The 17290-nt window shown below is 40.2% G+C and overlaps 1 protein-coding gene across 1 annotated transcript in view; it reads right to left on the minus strand.

Annotated features, from left to right (window-relative positions):
- slc4a3 (solute carrier family 4 member 3) overlaps positions 1-17290 on the minus strand; it is a 147274-nt gene that overhangs the window by 112392 nt on the left and 17592 nt on the right. The window contains exon 2 of the mRNA XM_034186203.1: positions 9257-9679. Coding sequence (XP_034042094.1) covers positions 9257-9310 — 54 coding nt within the window. The 5' untranslated portion in view covers positions 9311-9679. The remainder of the gene's footprint in view (positions 1-9256; positions 9680-17290) is intronic.

Raw genomic sequence — 17290 nt, forward strand, 5'->3', positions numbered from 1 at the left:
GGCTGTCATTACATCATCAATAAATGCACAAGTTTATGTTGATATTTGGACAATTGAAAGGATGTTTGGGGATGATGAAATCATTTTTCAAGATGATAATGCATCTTGCCATAGAGCAAAAACTGCAAAAACATTCCTTGCAAAAAGACACATAGGGTCAATGTCATGGCACAGGGTCAATGTCAATGAGCAGATATGATTTGATGCAGGTGTTAATTTGGGGGATGAAAATTTACAGGGTGATTCCATAATTTTTTCCTCAGAATTGAGTGATTCCATATTTTTTTCCTCTGCTTGATCTAAAAAAGTAACCGTTACTGACTGCCACAATCTTTTTTTCTTGATTTCTTATAGTGTTTCTTAAAGCCAGAAAGTTGCCATTTGAAATGACTTTAGTTTTGTGTCATGTCTGTGATCTGCTTTTTTTCTACAAAATTAAACAACTGAATGAACATCCTCTGAGGCCGGTGATTCCATAATTTTTGCCAGGGGTTGTATATATATAGAGAGAGAGAGAGAGAGAGAGAGAGAGAGAGAGAGAGAGAGAGAGAGAGAGAGAGAGAGAGAGAGAGAGTGGTGTACAGTAGCTCTGAGGGAACACCCCCAATTTCGTTGTGCATCCCCCTCCCATGTAATGACAATAAAGACATCTTTTTAATTGCATTCTATCCAGAAAGTATTCACAGCACTTCACTTTTTCCACATTTCCTTATTCCAGAATGGAACAAATTCATTTTTCTTTCAAAATTTGACCCCATAATGACAACATGAAAAGTTTTTATTTTTACAAATTTATTAAAAATGAAAAAAAAAAAACTATGAAATTATATGTTCATAAGTATTCACACTCAATACTTTGTTAATGAACCTTTGGAAGCAATTACAGCTTCACGTCTTCTTGAATATTATGTCACAAGCTTGGCACACCTATCTCTGGGCAGTTTTGACCATTCCTTTTGCAGCACCTCTTAAGATCCATCAGGTTGGATGGGGAATGTCGATGCACAGCTATTTTCAGATCTCTCCAGAGATGTTCAATCACATTCACATCTGCACTCTCACTGGACCACTCAAGGACATTCAGAGTTGTCCTGAAGTCACTCCTTTGTAATTTTGACTGTGTGCTTAGGGTCATTGTCCTGCTGAAAGATGAACTGTCTCCCCAGTCTAAGGTCAAGAGTGGTTTTCATCCAGGATGTCTCCACATTGCTACATTCATCTTTCCCTCAATCCTGACTGGTCTCCCTGTTCCTGCTGCTGAGAAACATCCCCACAGCATGATGCTGCCACCACCATGCTTCACTGCAGGGATGGTGCCTGGTTTTCTCCAAACATGATGCCTAACATTCGCGCCAAAGAGCTCAATCTTTTTTCTCATCAGAGCAGAGAATTTTGTTTCTCATGGTCTGAGACTCCTTCAGGTGCCTTTTTGCAAACTCCAGGTGTGTTGCCATGTGCCTTTTACTAAGGAGTGGCTTCCACCGGGCCACTCTACCATACAGGCCTGATTGGTGGATTCCTGCAGAGATGGTTGTACTCCTGGAAGGTTCTCCTTTCTCCACAGTGGAATGCTTGAGCTCTGACAGAGTCACCATCAAATTCTTGGTCACCTCCCTGATTAAGGTCCTTCTCCCCGGTCACTCAGTTAAGAAGGGCAGCCAGCTCTAGTCCTGTCTCAAAGGTCTACAGACAATTCCTTTCACTTCATGCTTGGTTTGTGGTCTGACATGTACTATCAAGTGTGGGACCTTATATGTAGACAGGTGTGTGCCTTTCCAAATAATGTCCAATCAATGAATTTACTTTACTTAATTTACTTATTTAATGGACTCCAATTAAGCTGTAGAAACATGATCAGTGGAAACAGGATGCACCTGAGCACAATTTTGAGCTTCATGGCAAAGGATGTGAATACTTATGTACATGTGATTTTTTTAGTTTTTCTATTTTTAATAAATTTGCAAAAATCTAAAAAAAAAAAATTGTTTTCGCATTGTCATTATGGGGTATCATGTGTTGAATTTTGAGGAAAAATGTATTTAATCCATCTATAATAGCCAAGTGGCCTGTGTGTGTGTGTGTGTGTGTGTGTGTGTGTGTGTGTGTGTGTGTGTGTGTGTGTGTGTGTGTGTGTGTGTGTGTGTGTGTGTGTGTGACTTTGATCACTAAAAAAACGGGGAAAGCTGCCATTTGCTGTTTGGCATGCTTATGTATTTTTCTGCCATTTATAAATTAATAAAATATAAAATGACAATGATCTATTTTAGCCGTTATATAAAACAAATAATGAATGTTTTTACATTCTTTCAATGGAACAAATATTTAATTCGGTGAAAGCTGGAAGAAACCATTCAACTTGGCTTGGCAGGCTGGAGCACAAATAAGAACTTCACTGTCAAGCTGCAGAAAATCAGGCATCCAGCTCTTGACAACATTAATACAACCCTGTGGAATGGATCATTTAATATGGCTGCTAGTAATGCAGTGTCTTTCATCGTTCAAGCCTTTGTACTTAATTCTATATGCATTAAAAATCCACTAGGACAAAAGAAAATGTATTAATGCAGTTGACATAATTCCAGTGTGTCAGCTGCAATCATGTCATATTACAACATACGGATGTAGCTCTGCATGATGACACATAATACCCATAAAATCCAAGATGCCTCGGATGCCTCCCGATCAAGACTGCTTGTGTGGTCTGCCAGATGTCACTGCTGATGCCTTCAGGCTGCACGATGATGCAGCATGTGGCAGCATCATGCATTCTTTCTGTCCTGTAGGCAGCTGCTATAGATTACAAAATCCACTGTCTTGCTAAAAGGATCTTCCAGCAGATGCTCCCAGCAACAGTTTAAAATGAAGTCAAGTCCTGCATACTGAAGACAAAGTGCAATCAGTTTGTTTTGGTGTGAAGCACGCTCTGTGTTTTGTCGCTTCCTGATGTTCTTAGTTGCTCATATTCAAAACAGCAAGCACTTCCCTTCATTCTATGCTGTCTGATTGAAGGACTTGGCATACTTGCCGGAAAGAGAGATCACTGCTAACAAACATATCAGTGTTACTGTTATGCTCCCTGCGGAAGTGATGTTTTTGAGTAATTACAATCAAACAATATTGGTCTCTTCCTGATTCCAACAGCTTGAATACGAGAGTTTCAACACAGTTCCTTAATCTTAATAATAATTGTACTGATAGAAAAACTGGAAGAGCATCATCCCTTCAGATATTTTACAGAAAACTTGGGATGTCCCAATAAAATATTTTGTCCTGATCCCAATGATTCCCAGTCATTTAACACTGAGTATCTGCCAATACCGAGCTGTGATCCAATACTTGTGTTTTCCTAGCTGTTGCACTGGCACAGAGCAGAATGTAAGCACGTTAAAATTAACTTTTACAGCAAGTTTGCAGTAAAAGTGATGGTTTGGTTGTGTTATACTTGATGGCGTGTGGACTTATGCAAAACATTGTTTTGATTTTTATATTTTTACTAGCTTAGTTATTTGTTCTACACATGGGTAATAGAGAAGAATTTAATTTTACTTCCCCTTCACACATAACACGAATGAGGTCAAATGGCTCACAAAGGATTCGAATGGCACTCATGAAAAATCGGAGCCGCACTCGAATGCCTCATACAGCAGTTGCCACATCCATTCGGGCACAGCACGTGCATGCTACATTCATGTGTTGCACATGCCTGAAACCCATTCGAATGGCAGGCAAGAGGTGGTCACACTCCAATCTGATCATGCTCGCAACATTCGCACAGCACGTGGAACGCAGGTCAGACATATCGTGCCATGGCCAAGGGGCTGCAGGAACTCATCGGCCATGATGAACCCTGGCTGAATGGTGCAATTGAGGCAGCCTTCACACCAGCGGCCGAATGGTGGTGAATTGCGGGTGAGTGGCCATTCGACCCATGAACATCCAACAGCACTCGCGGGGCACTTAGAAAAGGCTGGGCATATTTGCGAAGCAAGCACAAAAGCAGAGCGCAGGCAACCACTTTCAAGCTGCCTGCGCAAATGGCCCCACATTTTGTGCCCTGCGAGTTTGCCGTTTCCTCTCGAGCAACACAAATGACGTGTGAGTTTGCCACCGCCCTGCCCCTAGCAACACAAATGACGTGCGAGTGTGCTCCCCCCCCCGACACTGAGCAACACAAATGGCGTGCAAGTGTGCGGTGTGTGTGTGTCCCCAACCCACGAGCCACATGCAGCAGAGGTGGCAAAGGCATGAATGGTGGCCACAGCACAGTGTGATCGCTGTCAGCATAGTGCACACATCTGGATGGCTGCAATGTCCATGATGGAGCAGCTGACAGCTGTGGAGCAAACATTAAGGCATTTCCAGCATGTCCTGCTTGAGGTGGACTCATCGGTCAGCAGCATTCCCACACCACCACAACAGAGATAGAAATAAAAAGCCAGCCACTCTGGCTGTGTGTCACAGTGGCAGCACACCATCTGACCAGACAGGCACGTCACATGAAATGTAATCGCAACATCCACATGGTCCATCCATCAAGTGACAGCCTGAGTGACAGATCAGCATGGGCAGCTCAACTGCCCCACATTCTGAAGCCATGAGTCCATTAATGTGAGCATGTTGCTTTTGTCAGGGGACCGTGGTTGACATGTAATCATGTCAAGGGTTGGATGGCATTCGAAATCAACCAGGGATGGAGCTGACCATGGCCCACAGCCAGCCGCAGTGTCTGCAATGCAAAGTTGGGGAACACATATTGTCACATATGCTCCAATCACCCATATGCAAGGCACAGTGGTGCACATGTGCCTGCAAATGATGATGACATGGTGAAAAATAAAAAAAATATACTAGATCACATTTGGATTGCCCCAACCATGTCTCAGTGTGCACAGGTGATGAGCATGCAGCCACAGCTGCATCTGACCTCTGTTTCATTGCTACTCACAGCAGGAGAACACATATCGTGCAATGAAGAACATAACCTCTCAACACTCCACCTCGATTCACATGTGTTGGTGAGCTCTCTTCAAACGGTTAAAAAATAAAAAGACATATCACCTTTGGAATGCGTTCTGCTCCACCTCAGTGCGTACTGCAGACACCATCAGCCAGGCTGCCCCATGTGAATATATCCATCTGATCATGTGAACGGCCAGCTGGCAATCCAAATGACACATCCGCCACATGAGCTATAGTCTACATGATGTGGTGTCCTTCAGCGCGACGCAGGCTGGACAGTTGGATGTGCAGAGGTGTTTGATGTGTTCATGATATGAGCGCATTAATTCCTTCATGTCAGTAAATTACTTCCTGTTTTGCATCCATGTCCATGGATGCAACAGCCAAAGGAACCAAATTCCTTTGGCTTTGTCATTTCCAACATAGACCGTCAAGTCCTCAGGCATCAATTACACATCATTACCAGTAACATGACTGTCTTACATTTAAACAGTACAGTCATTGTTCAGACTTCACCTTCTGTGCTCTCATTATTTGGTCCTTATGGCCCAGTCACACAGCACTTAACAAAGGGCAAAGAAGCCCTAACAAAACAAGAAATCTGGACTTTCGTTGACTTTCAAGGTTTTGGCCTCATTCACCAAACCTTGTGTTACATGTGAAGGGGCCCTTAGCCATGTCATTGTATATTTCATGTCACTTTAGTAACATTATAATAAGTTGCACTGCATTGTGTGTATGTTGTCATCATTAATTTTCATAGAAATTCATGAGACTCAAGTGATTGATGATAAAAAATACACGATAGCATGTCATATCATTGCAATGCTCTGGCACGCCGTACACAGCAGATACATTTTAATTGAAAAAAATGAGCACCTTAACTCGCATGCAGCACACTGACCCATTTGGATTGTAATTAAGATGCACCCTAGCCAGCCGCTACTATGTAGTAAGAAAAGTGCTATGCTTGCTACCTGACCCGAGTACAAGTGAACTGCGAAAATAAGGGTTCTAGTGAGCAGGTCATGATCTAATATATAAGACTGAACATGTGTGTGTTCATGCACATACACTTTCAAACTAAGGGCCCCAGCCACCATAGCAAGTTTGATGTTGATTGCTTAATTCTAATTGCAATTATAATTGCATAGAGGGGCAGGTTGTGATCTAAAATATAAGGCTGACTGTGTGTGTGTGTGTGTGTGTGTGTGTGTGTGTGTGTGTGTGTGTGTGTGTGTGTGTGTGTGTGTGTGTGTGTGTGTGTGTGTGTGTGTGTATGGTCACACATGTATGCGTTCAATCTAAGGGCCACACTGACCTCCCCCTTGGTGCCCCCAGTCACGAACAAAGGTTCGCAAACTGTCAAGCCCAACTCAGTTTAACAGTTAGGGGAGGTGATGGTCTAGTGGTTAAGGTGTTGGGCTTGAGTCCAGAAGATCATGGGTTCAAATCCCCGCCTGACTGGAAAATTACTAAGGGCCCTTGGGCAAGGCCTTTAATCCCCTATTGCTCCTGGTGTGTAGTGAGCGCCTTGTATGGCAGCACCTTGACATCGGGGTGAATGTGAGGCATAATTGTAAAGCGCTTTGAGCGTCTGATGCAGATGGAAAAGCGCTATATAAATGCAGTCCATTCTGCCATGCATTAAGAAAAAACCCAACTTCAATCCAAGCTGCTCCTTAATATTTATTTATTTATTCTTAAAAGTTAAATAGATTTTTATGTGGCTCAATTTCACTTTGTGCAACATTATAGTCATAAAATTAGGACACAAAGTATTATTGGTTGAACAACATTTTAGCTGTTAAAAACACATTCAGTGTCATTATTATTAGAAAGTTCCTTCAGCTTCTCCCTTGTTTCACTCGGGGTTACCACAGCAGATCCAAGGGAAATTGGCATATTGATTTGGCACAAGTTTTACACTGGATACAACTCCACATTACATGGAGAATGGACATCCTTGAAGCAGGAACCTTCTGCGCTGCACACAAGCATGCTTAATTGCTTAGCCACCACCCCTGCAAGCTGCTGCTATGATTATTAAGTGCAAAAATACCTTTATGTCTGAGGGAGGGGGTACTTTCATCCCCTTGCCTGTCTGGCTACCCGCCTGCACAGTCGCTATTAGTTTCAGGAAATGAAACGCAAAGATGAGAAAAACATTGATTTATGGGGAAAGCACTAGAACTGACGGGTAAAAAGGGATATCACATGCACCATGTTTCAGAAACAGACTAGTGTGATTTGGCACTATATAAATAACACTATATAAATAAATGAAAATTAAATGAAATAAATAAATGAAAAAAAAAGTTGTTTTATTTTTTTGGCTATTAAAAAAACCAACTGCGTAAGGTGGAAACTACCAATAAAATTTGCTCTGCGCTGTGATCAACTTTTCCGAGTGGAAAGCAAGCCTAAAAATACTTTGCACACATGCCTTCCAAAACAAAACCAGTGTCACATCAAACTTTGTGCACTGGGAACACGTTTCATACTCATATCGCAGAGTAGCTTCTTCAGAGCACAGGCCTGTGGAGTTCAGTAACAGATACAAAGCATTCTGTTGTACAGACCGTGAGCGTTTTGTAACAGAACCGAGTGTGACTCATCCCACTGTGAAGACGTTTGCACAGAACAACTCAACAACTCAAAGCCATTTATGTTCATTTCATTCCAGACACTCTTACTGCCTTCATGAGAGGAAATTATGTGTGTGTGATAATGACATAACTAAAGGCAGTGTCCCACTTCAAAAATAATTGCAGTGAAACTAATTGCAGTGAAATAATATTCTACGACTATGATGTTTTAATCACATGTACCACTGACATTGCTCATTGGCCAGCAACAAACAATCTGTGGTGTTAAACTATGATGTCTAAATATACATTGACTTTTCAGATAAAAATCTAATTTTATCCAAATTACATCCATTTAAAACTCATCATATCCATTTTCAACATTTTTTTTAATCAACACACATGAATGACAGAAGGATAAGTAGATACGAAGTCGGCTTTTTGCAGCAATATATTTTTCTGTCTTTGAGTAACTGTTATTACTAGGTTTAGTGAATTACTAGGTTTGTATAGTAGATCACTCTTACAGATGGACACTCAGTACCTCTGAACAGGTTCTGCAGTCCCAGACAGCCCAGTAAGTATGATCTCAGCCATGAAAGCATCCGTCCAGAAATACCAAAATAATTCTCAGTTCTTTCAAACAAAATATTGTGATCAGCTGTATCAAAAGCTGCACTCAAATCAAGCAGCAGGAACACCGACATAGAATCCACATTCATAGCCATCGACAAATCATTCACAACCCTAGTAAGTACGGTCTCCGTGGAAGTGATAAGCCCCGAAAGCTGTCTGTAGGGGCTCAAAAAATAATTCTTAGAGAGATAGCCAATAAGCTGTTTAGCAATCACCTTTTCTAGCACTGCTGAAAAAAACAAACTAACAAAAAAGATTAGTTTGAAATAGGCCTACAGTTCAACAACCCAGAATTCAGACTAGGTTTCTTAAGAAGAGGCTTTATCACAGCAGCTTTAAAACAAGCTGGAACAATTTCAGTGGTTAATAACACTTTTCCAATGTTCAGGAAAAAAAGCCCTAACAGAGACCAGAATACCTTTACCATTCTAGTAGGCAATGGGTCAAGGGAACATGTGGAACAACTGGCTGCCATCAAATTTCACACAACCTCTCAAAGGAAATTGTGTCAAAATCAGAAAAACAAAAAACAACCTTGACTGACATATCCTGTTAGACAATTCCAAAGTGGTATCTTTTCTCTGATATTATCCACCTTCAGTGGAGAGTGAGTGATTTAATCTGCTTATGTTTAGCACAAGCTGATTAGACTACTGACACATATCATTGTTAGCCAACTGCTGATTTTCTGAGAAGGATTTTAAAATGTAAAATCCTCCCACAAGTGATGTCAATGAGGACGTTATGCCTTAGGGCCCCATCACACATCGTGCGAATTTGGTCAAATTGCGCATTAAGTGCGCATGAAGCAGGAATCATATGCAAACCGTGTAATTTTGTAGCTGCTTCCAATGCCTTGTACACCTGTTACTACAACTATCTGCGCACACCAGCGGCTGACAGACAGAGTGTGCACTGTGCGAGCCCATCGAACCCTCTAGCAGCAGGTGTTAGCCAAATTTAATTTTAATTTCATGGCACAATGCAGCATGCAAGACATAACTTACAAATGTTTGTATTTCAATCATTATATAGTGAACTGCACTCAACACATCCAAATTAACAATTCTTACCTGTTGTAGATTTACCAAAACGTCTATCTCAGGAGCATGACCTCCTGTAGCCATGAGGCCTGAGGGGCAGCCAGAGGGAGCAGAGAAAAGATAAGGAGACAGAAACCAAGATTGCTGGAGTAGCTGTCCGTGGGGAGAATAAAATAAAAGACCAGCTTTGGAGGGGATATGGTTATGTGGACTGGTGAAAGGATAATGAGAGTAGGGGTGACTGGATGAATCCCAAAGTGGAGGATATGGACTTTAGGGCTGGGGTGGCAGGGTTAGGAGTGACTGCGGTCAGTGCATTTGGGAGGTGGGGGCAAAGTTAGAGGGGGGGATAGGAGGAGATGGGATGCAAAGCAGCAGGGACCTGGGGGACAATAATTATCAGCCCTTCTCTTTCACTGCTGGGGATCCGGGAAGCCTTTGGGGTGGCATAACCTACAACAGAGACAACAGAGAGAAAATAAGGGCAAGTGTTGTACAGAAAACACGGTGTCACTGTTCGTTAATCACCGAGTCAGTCACTCTGGCACTTTGCACTCATTCCCAAAAGACTTAGCATTGCAACCATGCTAGTAACGGCAAATAAACACCACAGCTGCTGTTCAGAGAGCACTCAATAATGCATACCTGTCTAAAATAAGCTATGTCACAGATATGAAATTTAAATGTGTAGTCATCAGAGAAATGAATGTTTTGGCAAAGTGCTATCCACAGAGAAAATGATGATGAGTCATACCAGGGCCTGTTGAAGAACAGAAATATTTGTTCACATTAATTCATCATGTCTTCATTGGACCTCTGTTGAAGATACACATGGCCTGATATACTAAGACTCCAGATATGAGTGCTAAATAGCGTGGGCAATCCAAACCTTTGCACACTGAGGTGGAGACAATTTTGTGACTGATTTACAAAGAGTAAATGTGCAATTGATAGTGGACGGTATTGTGACATAGACAGCAGTAGGTAAATGAGGATTTTGCATGTGTCAATGGCAATAAGCACAAAATTAAATTAAATCAGCCACTGAAGCTATGTTACTGGAAGTAGGTGCAAGGCACCTCTGTGTCTAGATCGAATATACATGGACAAGACAACTTGGTACTCAAAAAGCAGTATATTTTATTGATTTAGAGAATGCTGTCTATATTTATTGACATATGTCCATAGGCCCCCCACAGGACACCTCAAGGGACCCAGATATAAGCTACTTCTGCCACAAAACACATGCTTACTAGGTGGTCATACTCCCAAAACTGTTCTAAATCCTTGCAAGGGTTAAGAGCTGGTCCACCGGTCCATGACCAAGACGGAAGCTGCATTGCACCTGCTCAATCTGAGGTTCAACTAACGGTCAAGGTTTGTGAAGTTTGAGAAGTGTGATCCTTCTATAACTGGAACACACTCGTTGGTCCACATTTTAAAAGACTGGGACGCCAGTTTGCTAATCTAGAGGCATTGCCACTGACTTCCATGCAACATTGTATAAGCGTGTCAGCCATGACAGCTCAACAGCATCCAGATGCGTAAGCATCTCAGGACAAATCATGTGTGCCTCCGCTGACTTGCCACGGAGGACTTTTTTTTTTTGACTGGCCTATTTTTTTGTTTTATTTTGTTGTGAACTCCTTATGATTTTATTTTTAAATGATCTATCTATCTATCTATCTATCTATCTATCTATCTATCTATCTATCTATCTATCTATCTATCTATCTATCTATCTATCTATCTATCTATCTATCTATCTATCTATCTATCTATCTATCTATCTATCTATCTATCTATCTATCTATCTATCTATCTATCTATCTATCTATCTATCTATCTATCTATCTATCTATCTATCTATCTATACGCGCATGTAATGCATCCAGAACGTATTCACAGCACCTCACTTTTTCCACATTTTGTAATGTTACAACCTTATTGCAAAACTGAGTAAATTAATTTTTCCCTCAAAGTGCTACTCACAACACCACATAATGACATAGAAAGGTATTTTTTTTTTTTTTTAATGTTTGCAAATGTATTAGCAATTAAAAACAGAAGAAAAAAGAAATTCCATGTACATATGGATTAACACTCATTTCTCATTTGAAATGGACAGACGCAAAGTGGAAAAGTGTGCTGTGGTCTGATGAGTCCACATTTCAAATTGTTCTTGGAAATCATGGACGCATGTCCTCCGGACAAAATAAGGAAAGAGACCATCCAGATTGCTACCAGCGTAAAGTTCAAAAGCCAGCATCTGTGATGGTATGGGGGTATGGGTAACTTACACATCTGTGATGGCACCATCAATGCTGTAATGTACATTCAGGTTTTGGAGCAACACATGCTGCCATCCAAGCAACATCTTTTTGAGGGACGTCCCTGCTTATTTCAGCAAGACAATGCCAAGCCACATTCTGCACATGTTACAACAGCGTGGCTTTGTAGTAAAAGAGTGCAGGTACTAGACCGGCCTGCCTGCAGTCCAGACCTGTCGCCCATTGAAAAATGTGGCGCATTATTGGCAAAATATGACAACGGAGACCCCGGACTGTTGAACAACTGAAGTCATATATCAAGCAAGAATGGGAAAGAATTCCACCTAGAAAGCTTCAACAATTAATGTCCTCAGTTCCCAAACACTTATTGAGTGTTGTTAGAAGGAAAGGTGATGTAACACAGTGGTAAACATACCACTGTCCCAACTTTTTTGAAACGTGTTACAGGCATCCATTTCAAAATGAGCAAATATTTGCACAAAAACAATAAAGTTTATCAGTTTGAACATTAAATATCATGTCTTTGTGGTGTATTCAATTGAATATAGGTTGAAGAGGATTTGCAAATCATTGTATTCTGTTTTTATTTATATTTTACACAACATCCCAACTTCACTGGAATTGGGGTTGTACTTTTTATTATTGCTATTTATTCTTCCATTATTAGACTTTATTTTGTTTAGCACTTTGATTCCTGGGAAAGTCCTACATAAATAAACAGTCATTATAATTGATATTATTATTCATAATGAATGTATGATTTTTCGTTATATAATTCACACCAGAGTATAAATTGTAAACTAGTTCAAAAAATGACAGTCTGGAAAATATAGTGTGAGCTTTTATGTTATTGGCTAATGATTTAACCTTAATGTTCAAGCATGAGGATTCTTTGAACAGATCCTGTATCTTGGTGACAAAGTTAAAAAAAAAAAAACAAATCAGGCCCATAACCACATGTTTTCTTACAACATGCTACAAACTAACATTTCAGTAATATTAGAATAAGAGGTTCATGTTTGGAGTCAATCCATTTCTTAACCTTCATTACTGAGCTCTGAAGACTGAAAACCTTTCTAACACATACAGAGATGGAAGGAGAGCACCTGGGACTGCCTAATTATACTCATGATGCCAAAATAGACACAGCTGATTATTTTGGTTTCAACAGGGAGGAAAGCAGGTGCTTCTTATCCATGCAAACAAGCCAAGGATTGGTTGATTGGTTTGTAATTATTCAGAGCATTGACAAGGACAGCAAGTCTGCAACATATCCATTCACTCATCAAAGATCGTCTTGATTCAGTTATACTGCCTAGAGTTTCTGTTCAACTGAAAAGCTGCTGTGTCCAGTTTGTGTATTATCCCTCACCATATGAATGAGAAACTCCAGTGACTGTGACCCTAAAGTGTGGCTGAACTAACTTTTATTGCATTTATGTTGAAGAAGACTTTCTTACATGCATTCGGGGTCTTTGAAATGAAGTATAATTCTTGGATAATATGCTTTAAGAAACAACAGTTGAATGCAACATCAGGAAAATTAAGCCTTGTATCAACACTTTCTGATAACCATCATCTTAACCTAAACCTTAACCTCTAGAAGATCAATTATATGGAATTTACATCTAGAAAATGTTCACTAAAATGCCCTCACAGCACACATGTAACCTGATTACAAAACTGTGAACTGTACTTTCATCTTCATCAACAAACGCTCATGTAATAATGCAATTAGTTCTGGGTAACCCTGATTAAAAATGTCCTTATAGCACACATGTTGTGTTATCTAAGAATGATTCACCTTCTTTCTCTCTCTATTTACATGCACTCATCACACATGATGCTTGGTGTTGAGTGAGTTTGCACACATGACTTCCACATGCCCTGTATCTTTGGTGTATTTTTTTTTTTTTGTCAGCTTCTCTTGGACACAAGATAGAAGGAACATCATACACAGCTATAAAACATGTTTTCTTATGGTCAAGTATCAAATAATCCTGGGGTTGGTGTTGTTAGTTTTACCCCGATTCTTACTATAATACTGTCCCTTACAAAGTACAAAGTCAAACTATTTCTCAGATTAAATTTAAGAAAAATCACACTAAAAAACAGGTCTGGAATCTGGAGAACGACTCTCTCGCAGGAGATCCACTCGTCCAGAATGCCAAACAAAGAAACTGAAACAGTTTTTATAAAACACAATGTGGGCATGACAAAAGGTAGACCTTATTTTGCAAATCCTTCTCTTGCTAGTCTTCCATGGGCCTAGAGGGAGGCCCAAAACCCATGCGAAGACGAAACCTATGGTAAGTTGATTCTCTTTGTTCTAAAACCAACTGAGTTCCACATGCACTTTTAAGCAGATAACATATTTATAGTAAAAATATATGATCCTTTAGGTAAAGTGATTACTTGCAACCAAAACAAAATGATAAAAACAAAATAGTATATAAACCCACAGATATATCCAAAAATGTGGACCCCAAAAGGAAAATTCAATTTTCAAAAATATTCCTTAATATTTTTTCAAAACCATAATAGATTTATTAAGTGGACATGTAGTGTGAGGAATACATAAAATGGTTTGGCAGGAAACAAATTAAAACATCTAGTCTGCCTAAACCATGGTAATTGAGTAACAGCAACATAAATTCATCATCATAACCTACCTACGGTTTTGCAAGTTCTCCCACTTAGAAATCATGGAGGGGTCTGAAATTTTCATCTTAGGTGCATGTCCACTGTGAGAGACATAATCTAAAAAAAATAAATAAATCTGGAAAACACAATGTATGATTTTTTTAATAATTTATTTGTATGTTACTGCTGCAAATAAGTATTTGAACACCTACCAACCAGCAAGAATTCTGGCTCACACAGACCTGTTAATTTTTCTTTAAGAAGTCCTCTTATTCTGCACTCTTTACCTGTATTAATTACACCTGTTTGAACTTATCTGTATAAAAGACACCGTTTCACACACTCAGTCAATCACACTCCAACCTGTCCACCATAGCCAAGACCAAAGAGCTGTCTAAGGACACCAGGGACAAATCTGTAGACCTGCACAAGGCTGGGATGGACTACAGGACAACAAGCAAGCAGCTTGGTAGAAGACAACAACTGTTATGATTATTTATTAGAAAGTGGAAGAAACACCAGATGACTGTCAATCTCCCTTGGTCTGGGATTCCATGCAAGATCTCACTTTGTGGGGTAAGGATGATTCTGAGAAAGCTCAGAACTACACAGGAAGACCTGGCCAATGACCTGAAGAGAGCTGGGACCACAGTCACAAAGATTCCATTAGTAACACATGATGCTGCCATGTCCAGGCCCATTTGAAGTTCACCAGTGACCATCTGGATGATCCAGAGGAGGCATGGGAGAAGGCCATGTGGTCAGATGAGACCAGAATAGAGCTTTTTGGAATCAACTCCACTTATCATGTTTAGAGGATGAGAACAACCCCAAGAAAACCATCCCAACCGTGAAGCATGGGGGTGGAAACATCATACTCTGGGGGTGCTCTTCTGCAAAGGGGACAGGACGACTGCATCGTATTGAAGGGAGCATGGATGGGGTCATGTATTGTGAGATTTTGGTAAACAACCTCCTTCCCTCAGTAAGAGCATTGAAGATGGGTCATGGCTGGGTCTTCCAGCATGACAATGACCCCAAACACACAGCCAGGGCAACCAAGGAGGGGCTCCGTAAGAAGCATTTCAAGGTCCTGGAGTGGCCTTGCCAGTCTCCAGACCTGACCTCAATAGAAAATCTTTGGAGGAGCTGAAACTCCAAACCTGAAAGATTTGGAGAAGATCTGTATGGAGGAGTGGACCAAAATCCCTGCTGGTGTTTGTGAAAACCTGGTGAAAAACTACAGGAAATGTTTGACCTCTGTAATTGCAAACAAAGGCTACTGTACCAAATATTAACATTGATTTTCACAGGTGTTGAAATACTTATTTGCATCAGTAACATACAAATAAATTATTAACAAATCATACATTGTGATTCCCGCAATTGTTTTTTAGATTATGTCTCTCACAGTGGACATGCACCTAAGATGAAAATTTCAGAGCCCTCCATGATTTCTAAGTGGGAGAACTTGTAAAATCGTAGGGTGTTCAAATACTTATTTTCCTCACTGTACCTTACTGAATTTTCATGTAGTTACTTAACTTCCAGTTCTGTGCTTGGTGGTTTCACTACCCCGGCAGACTGGTTTAGGTTAAGTTTTGGTATGACATGTTTATTCGTGCCTGGTAATCTTCATATATGTTACATATACTGTTTGTACATTGTGCAACTTATTCTTAACTAGTCTTACTTACAACTCATTTACCTAGGTTTTTCTACCTACTATAAATTTTCAAGACTTTTTCTGATACAAACCTACCATCCCCGGTTCTCAAGACCAGGCACCTAAGTGGCTCTAATCTACTCTATTCTACTCTTCCATTCTACTTTTCTTTTTTTAGATATTTAGATATACCTGAGTATACACTAGTAGTTCTACCTTAGAATTGGAATGTATTATAGAAGACGTATCTTACTGAATTTTCATGTTGACCCAAGAAATTTATATTTAGGTCTACATTTACTTTTTCAAATCTCGTTTGCCTGAACCATGGTAATTACGAAACAGTAAAGCAATTTAATTATATTGACCCAACAAATTTATATTTAGGTCTACATTTACTTTTTTCAAATCTAGTTATCCTAAAACATGGTAATTAGGTAACAGTAATGCAAATTCTTCATGTTGTCCCAACAAATTTGCACTTACAGTAGGTCACTCAGCAAAATTGTTTCTGGCTGGATTAACACATCTTACTTGGGTGGAAATACTTTAATTTTTTTTTTTTTTTGTTCACCGAGCAAGTTATTTTTTTGAGTGTACCTGCACGGCACAGGAGAGAAATAATTTGGCCCAGGTGGGGAGAACAGCATAAGGGATTGTGGGGAGTCCTTTCCCAGAGCTGGACTTATACGCTAGACAGATACAAAAGAGGGCCAGATATATTGCTGCAGATCCCACCCACCCAGGTAATGGACTGTTTGTACCACATCCTTCAGGAAAACTGTACACTGACCCCCTGTAGACACACACACAGACCATCAGACCCCTACAGGCACACATACGCTCACTCACTGTGCCATAAAGTCTAGGACCTGCACCGTGCCGCACTTTACAGTCATCTGCTGCTATGCCATACCATTGTTCTGCCATCTGTTTTCCAGTGTCATTGCTGCTAATATGTCTCTTATCATATCTCTTATATTTCCTTTGCACACATTTGTTTGTTTGCATTTTTAAAAGTACTTTAAGTACTTGTGCCTTTTTGAAACCGAGAACTATCTAACAATATTTCGTTGTGTATGCATAATGAAAAATAAAGAGTTCTTGAGTCTTGAATACCTGCTCAATCATGGTAACAAGAAAACTCTGCCCCTGGGAGAACTCAGCCCATGTTAGGGTTTAGGGCAGGAGTCGGTTTGCACCAGGCCGACATCTCTTGTATCCAATCACGTGATCACTTCACTTGATACAAATAGGGGCGCACAGACATCTTAGATGATCTGCTAGGACCATTAACCACCCAACAAGCCGTATTATAACAGATATTTGTAATAAAATGACAGACATTGTCCTCCACAGCTGCAGGAGCCAGCTATGTTCTAAAACACTGACATCGCCTCGCCATCGTAGTGTCTTAGTCATGAAAAAATGGTTGTTGATTAACATATTTTGTCTCATCTTGTC

This window comes from Thalassophryne amazonica, chromosome 14 (assembly GCF_902500255.1).
Source record: "Thalassophryne amazonica chromosome 14, fThaAma1.1, whole genome shotgun sequence".
Classification (NCBI taxonomy): Eukaryota; Metazoa; Chordata; class Actinopteri; order Batrachoidiformes; family Batrachoididae; genus Thalassophryne; species Thalassophryne amazonica.